At 42.1% G+C, this 6,360-nt stretch overlaps 1 protein-coding gene across 1 annotated transcript; it reads right to left on the minus strand.

Annotated features, from left to right (window-relative positions):
* Positions 1–2,282: 2,282 nt before the first annotated feature.
* Positions 2,283–4,571, minus strand: LOC146679749 (E3 SUMO-protein ligase ZBED1-like). The gene is made up of 2 exons (XM_085450294.1): positions 3,499–4,571; positions 2,283–3,257 (listed from the first exon to the last, which is right to left on the minus strand). The coding sequence occupies exons 1-2, from the start codon at positions 4,569–4,571 to the stop codon at positions 2,606–2,608; spliced, it is 1,725 nt and encodes a 574-aa protein (XP_085306420.1). The 3' UTR covers positions 2,283–2,605.
* Between the last annotated feature and the right edge of the window lie 1,789 nt (positions 4,572–6,360).

The following is a 6,360-nucleotide window of genomic DNA, read 5'->3' on the forward strand; positions in this document are numbered from 1 at the left end:
ATCCGTGAATGGATGCAACTGTGGATCGTTCCAATAAAATGAGGCAGTTTTGTAAGTACAAGCCCACTACAACCCATCATCAACATTTTAAATTACATTATACATCTTCACTGATATAAAGCACCACTATTTTAACCTGATTCACTTTTTCCACCCTAACAGTTCATTCCTCAAATCAAACAAGATATTTGACCCTAAAAAAATGCATCAACAAATAATTTTGTAATAAAATATTTATTCTTCAACTTTTACAAGTGAAATCAAACAAGTGTGTTTAAGAGTGAAACCAGAGTGGAAGCTGCTCATATAGAGTCCAACCCAGGCTAAAGTAAGCTGAGTAGAGCAGCACCATCAAAGTGTCGGCTCTCTGAACACGGTGCAAGATCGCCATCTGCAGGACAAAACTAGTTTTTCTCGCCCTCCTCGTCAACATGAAGATGATGTCATCGTACAGCAACTGATTCCCTGTCCGTCTGGAACAAAGCATTTACATTAAAAAAGACATTTACAGAAAATACAAACACCAACAACACATCTCATCATCACATGATATTTTATTATTTATTATATTATATATTTTTATTGTACCATCAACATCAACAAACACCAGCATATTTTCTTTGAGATTGAGTAGAGTGGACCTTTCCCTTGGTTCACTTCCTGCTCGCAGCATCAGCTGACCTCTGACTTCCTGGTTAAGGTCTCTCAGCGTTGACTGGAATATCAAATCAGACTCACACCATGTTCTTGTAATGTGGTCATGTCTGTCCGCTGTTTGAAGAGCATCTCTGGCCTAAACACAATAGGAAGAACAACAACACGGCTAAAAAAACAAAAACACATTTCCATATTAGATGAAGGGCACCGTAACTGGAAATGGTAACATTCATCTGATGCTGCTTTGGATTTATCTTCTGTTTTAGATCAACTTTGATCACTTCGAGCCATCTTAAGTCCGTTTGTTCTTCTCACTCACTAACGTCTCGTATGATTTCAGATCCCTGCTGTTCCCCAGCTGCCCTGTAGGTGGCCTCAGTGTGTCTCACACCATTTACAGATGATTACAGGTCGTTTACAGTTCAAACAGGTCCAACATAAGAAATATGCAGAAAATATCCTGCTATAACAGTTTGGGTCAAAGTGCAGATGTTCCAGATGTTCTGAGTCTGTCTGTGTTTCATGTTAACATGTAGATGTTGGACCAAAGTGAAGCTTTTTGATGTGACAGCAGGAATGTGAAGTGTAACTCTGAGCTGTAGGAAATGAAACTAAACGGACTTTTTCTCCTTTATTTATAGGAAAGTGTAGGAGAGCAACAGATGAACAAGCGTTACTGTAACAGGAAACATCAGAGGACCTGTATGTTCATCATCATCACTGTTTCCTTGTTCTGTCACAAACACACACTTCCTGCTCTCTCTCTGATGGATCTGATTGGCTGTTTCATTCACAGGAGGTCAGGGCGTCACACAAACAGCTTTAACTGCACAACGACACACTTTAAATCATCTGCAGACAAACCTGTGTGTTTGATTTATGAAGAAATAATAAAGACGTGTGTACAGCTGTCCATGAAGCAGCTTCTCACACAAACTCTGACACTTCAGCCACTTTAATTCCTGCAAAGCTGCGTAATAAAGAGCTGTGACTGCTATGAGCTGCTGATGATGACTGCATGAAGCTCTCAGCTGAAGCTTCTTTCATTTATTTTAATGTTAATGTCGCCTTTTTAAGTCTGTGTGAGGATTTTAATGACACACATTAAAGGAGCTTCTTTGATTAGAACCAAATTCATGTTGATTTTCAGCCTGAAATGATAAAAACTTTAATAATTCTGTTTATAATCATCAACCTGGAGACTAATGAAAAGTATAATAGTGAAAGAAAGCCTTTATTATTTGAGTAATGCCTGAATCTGCTCAGAGATGGAGACAACACAGAGGTGTTGATGACAGTTTGACATTAACTGAATTAAAAACTAGGGCTGTCAAATGATTAAAATTTTTAATCAGATTAATCACAGCCTAAAAATCAATTAATCATGATTAATTGCAACTCGAAATATGACCAAAATGTGTGCAAACATACGGACAGATAGCGGATTTTTACACACTTGTTAGTGTTATTTAATGCTAAGACCACGCTGAGTGAACGCAGGCCACTCAGCGTGGTCTGACGTAGGCTGGGTGTTGTGCTGGAAGCGAATTAATCACAGCCTAAAAATTGATTAATCGCAACTCGAAATATATGTGTATATGTGTGTATATGTGTAAAAATCGGGACAGATAGTGGTTTTTAACACACTTGTTTGTTTTATTTATTATTAATTGTGAGTACAAACAGTACAAGCAGAACAGGGCTTCAAATAATTGTGAGGGATTTTTACTGAATGTTTTCCACCCGTTTAAATCTAGCACATTGTTTTATCCATATACATCTTCAAGTTCACAGAACATAGGCCTAATTCAACAGGCAAAATAGAAAAAATCTCCAATCATCCTTTTGGGTAAGGTAGATTAGTGCAAAAAAATATGAACAACAGTGAAAAGTATTGTTTAAATCACATTCAACCATAGAACAAGCTCTAAACACACGGTCCTCTGGTCTACTCATCCTTCAGCCAGTTGCTGAGACAAACCAACTTGTCCACGTTCTCTGAGTGCAGAGCAGACCTCTTCTTGTTCACAATGTGCCCTGCTACAGAGAACAGCCTCTCACAGGGCACTGTGGAGGCAGGAGTGGCCAGGTATCTGCGAGCAAGGCGGGCCAGCTGGCTGTGGGCTCCTGCATGAGCTGCCCACCACTGTAAGGGACAGTCCTCTAAGGCAGTGCAGGGCTCTGCTCTGTAGCGCTGTATGGCTCTGTCCTGCTGTACCTCCTCCTCTGACTCAGAGTCAGAGTCCATTTGCAGCAGGCTCAGCCTCTTCTTGGCTGGACCTTCTTCTGCAGTGTGTGATCTTCTAGGAGAGTCTTCATGCAGCATGCCTGCCAGTGTGATCCACACTGCTTCTCTGTCAGTCTTGGGCACACTGCGTAGGTCTTTAAAACGTAGGTCCAGTGCAGTTGCGATCTGGAGCCATGCATAGTTGGTATGTTCCTGGCGGGAAGCAAGGTCTTCCTTAAACTTCTCTTTAAACCTCACCACATATGCAGGGTCCTCATCAGTTACTTCCATGACACGGCGCAGGTGGCAGAAGGCTGGTAGAACTACAGAGCAGGAGACGTAGGCCTCTCCTCCCAGCAGTTCAGTCACATATCTGCAGTGGAATACACACACACACACACACACACACACACACACACACACACACACACACACACACACACAGATAAGACAGCAAATTTAAAAAAGCTTTTTAATACTAGGTAATATTAATAAAATATTTGATTTCATTTATTTTTTAAATAAGACATTTTCATAATAACAAAACTGATTTAAGATGTATGTTTGATACATTTAATCTAAACCTACAATTATGGTCACAATGACAGGCTCACCTGCAGGGCTCTAGAAGTGTCTCCAGTCTCTGAAGTTTGTCCCACTCTGGAGGCGTCAGGAGGACAAGTTTATGCTTTTGTTTATCCAGAGTCGCGGTTACTGCAGTTTGGTTGCGGATCAAGCGCTTCACCATCTCCAGCGTGGAGTTCCAGCGCGTAGGCACGTCCTGGGCCAACGGCTCCTGCTTGCGCCCCAGTGACACCTGCTCTGCGTTCAGCTCTGCTGTGTTTGCTGGGCTGTGCTTAAAATGGCCAACAATTTTGCGGCATTTGGCCAGCGCAGTGACAAAGCCACTGTCTGCGAGACTCACTGTGATGCATCTCTGTAGAATGTGCGCGGTACACGGCATGTGATTGAATGGCATGATGCGAGCCGCGGCGATCATATTGCGCGCACTGTCCGTGCCTACTGTTGTCACCTTCTCCTCAATTCTCCACCTGCGAGCAACAGTCTGGAACTGCTCTGCACAAGCCTCCGCAAAGTGCCGCTCTTCCGTTTTCATTATAGTCAGCGCAAAGGATGTCAGACCCCAGGCTTCAGTGATTAAATGCGCAGTAACTCCCAGGTAATTGTTATTACTCAATGATGTCCAGTGGTCTCCTGTCAGAGCCACGCATTCTGTGTGAACTAAAGCCTCTTCTTTTTTCTTTTTCTCCGTTTCATACAGTTCGTGGATTCGAATTGTTATTGTGCTTCTCGCTGGGGGCTTGTAGGACGCGTCCTGAGATGCAACCTTTAAAACATCCGCAAAGCCCTTGTCCTCCACAATGCTTAGCGGTCTACAGTCCTTTGCTATCCATTTGGCTATATTGTCGGTCAGTTTGTCCAAAGAAGACTTACCGAGTGGCCTGCGTTCACTAAGAGTGGTCTGACGCAGGCCGGGTGAAGCTGCTGCCCCGACAAACGCGTGTTTGGCATTAAGGTGGTATTTTAAGGTCGAATTTGAACGGTGAAATTGAAACTCTTTACTACAGTGAGTGCAAATTACAACGCATTTGTTTATTGTCCCATCTATGTTCTTCTTGTATTTGAATTCCCCATCTAGAAGGCCATCCTGTTCCTGCTTCTCCATTTTCAGTGGCGCGGTAAACAAATCAAGTGGAATTATGGGAGCGACTTTTTTTTTTTTTTTATCTGCGTGTTGCGCTAAATAGTTAAATATTCTAACGTAATTAATTCCAAAATTTAATTATCGCAATTAACGCGTTAATTTCGACAGCTATATTAAAAACAAAGTGCTCTTATTGTGAAAATCTGCCTCCTACTTCTTTAAATCATTTTTATGTATTTTTTAACGTCACAGTGAAACATTGAGGCATTAATCTGACACAGTTTGATCAGCAGCTGTGTTTTCACTGACGTTTCACTTTGATTTGTTCAGACTGAGCAGAGAGGATCGGTTCTCTGTGTGCGCACTGCTGAGAAACACAAGCTCATTTCTGCTGTTTCATGAAAAGTGTTATGGAGGAACAAGAAGTTCAGCCTCTAAACTCTCAGCGTGAGGACTGAGTGAAGAGTTTCAGAGCAGAGAGTTTTGGCTCACAGCTTTTAGCGTCTACACAAAGAGACGATTACGCACTTGATCTGAGAACATCTCCACCTCCTACAAACAAACTCTCCTACGAGCAGCTGTCACAACCACAACAGGCAGAAGACTGGATTTCTTCAGGTCAGATTTACTGCAGTTTGCATAAATTGTGTGTCACAGACATTGTAGTTCACATTTGTGTGATTCGTTTAAATCTTCTCCTCCTGAAAGTGAAACTCTTACAAACACATCAGGCCACAACCTGCTGCAGGTTGTGCAGCAGGTTGTGAACATCGATTCATTAATGTTGAATTCTCTGCAGCTGCTCTGTTGCCATGTTGTTGCAGTACCGTATTTTCACGACCATAAGGCGCACTTAAAAGTCTTAGATTTTCTTCAAAAAGTGCGGCGCGCCCTATAGCGCAGTGCCCCCTATGTGTTGTAAGGAGGACGTAGTAGAGAACACCATGAGAACGTTAAAGGGTGAAGTGTGGGCGTTGATCGTATATACCGGGACAATCGCACATACGTGTATAAAAGAACAGGTATGTGCGTTATGCAGGACATCGTTGTTTTAACAACCCTGAAAATGGCAAAGAGACACGCTTACGAAGCACAGTTTAAACTGAAGGCCATCAGCTACGCGGAGGAACATGGAAATCGAGCAGCGGCGAGAGAATTTAAGGTTAATTTAATGAATCGATGGTTCGCAAGTGGAGGAAGCTGGAAAACAAGCTCCGACAGGTCAAGAATACGCAGCTGAGTTTCCGCGGACATAAGGCGATTGATAGAGGATTTTTATGAAATACAATATAATCAAGTGTGTTTTATTTTCTAGTGTTCATATATTTTCACATAACCAAGCCTATTGTTAAACAAAACACAATGCATTCCTTACTTCAGTGTTTGAGATGTTTGACAAGACAGGATATACATGCATTCTTTACTTCAGTGTCTGTGATGTCAGATAAGCATGAATACTGCTGTGTCGTTATTTTTCAGTTTGTGTGCAGAGGTTAGATAGCTAAGACAATGCCTGAGCTCTCCCCTTTCCGTTAAAAGAGGAAGTGCTATGTAATCCATTTTGAACTATAAATAAAGCAAGCAGCCTGTACTCGTTGTGTCTGTCTTCTCAGAGGCATTCACCCGTGTACACGTTCTTAAACTCTGAGTCGGTCTGCAGTGTCTTATTTCTCTTACTTGTGAACAGATGTCTAAACCCCTGACATTTAATTGGTCCTTCGTAGCCGGATAACTAACTGTTATTTTTAACGTCTAGTTGTCCACAGACGGTTTTCATCGGATTCTGACGTCGTGTTGCCTGCGCTGGAAA

This window comes from Copadichromis virginalis, unplaced genomic scaffold (genome assembly GCF_057382275.1).
Source record: "Copadichromis virginalis isolate Kocher_CV1m ecotype Utaka unplaced genomic scaffold, C_Virginalis_male_GT1.1 unmapped_scaffold_1, whole genome shotgun sequence".
NCBI lineage: Eukaryota > Metazoa > Chordata > Actinopteri > Cichliformes > Cichlidae > Copadichromis > Copadichromis virginalis.

Coding starts and splice junctions, on each gene's coding strand:
- LOC146679749 (XM_085450294.1), bottom strand. CDS start 4,571: ATGGAGAAGCAGGAACAGGATGGCCTTCTAGATGGGGAATTCAAATAC. Junction 3,258..3,498: donor ACACTTCTAGAGCCCTGCAG/GTGAGCCTGTCA, acceptor ATTCCACTGCAG/ATATGTGACTGAACTGCTGG.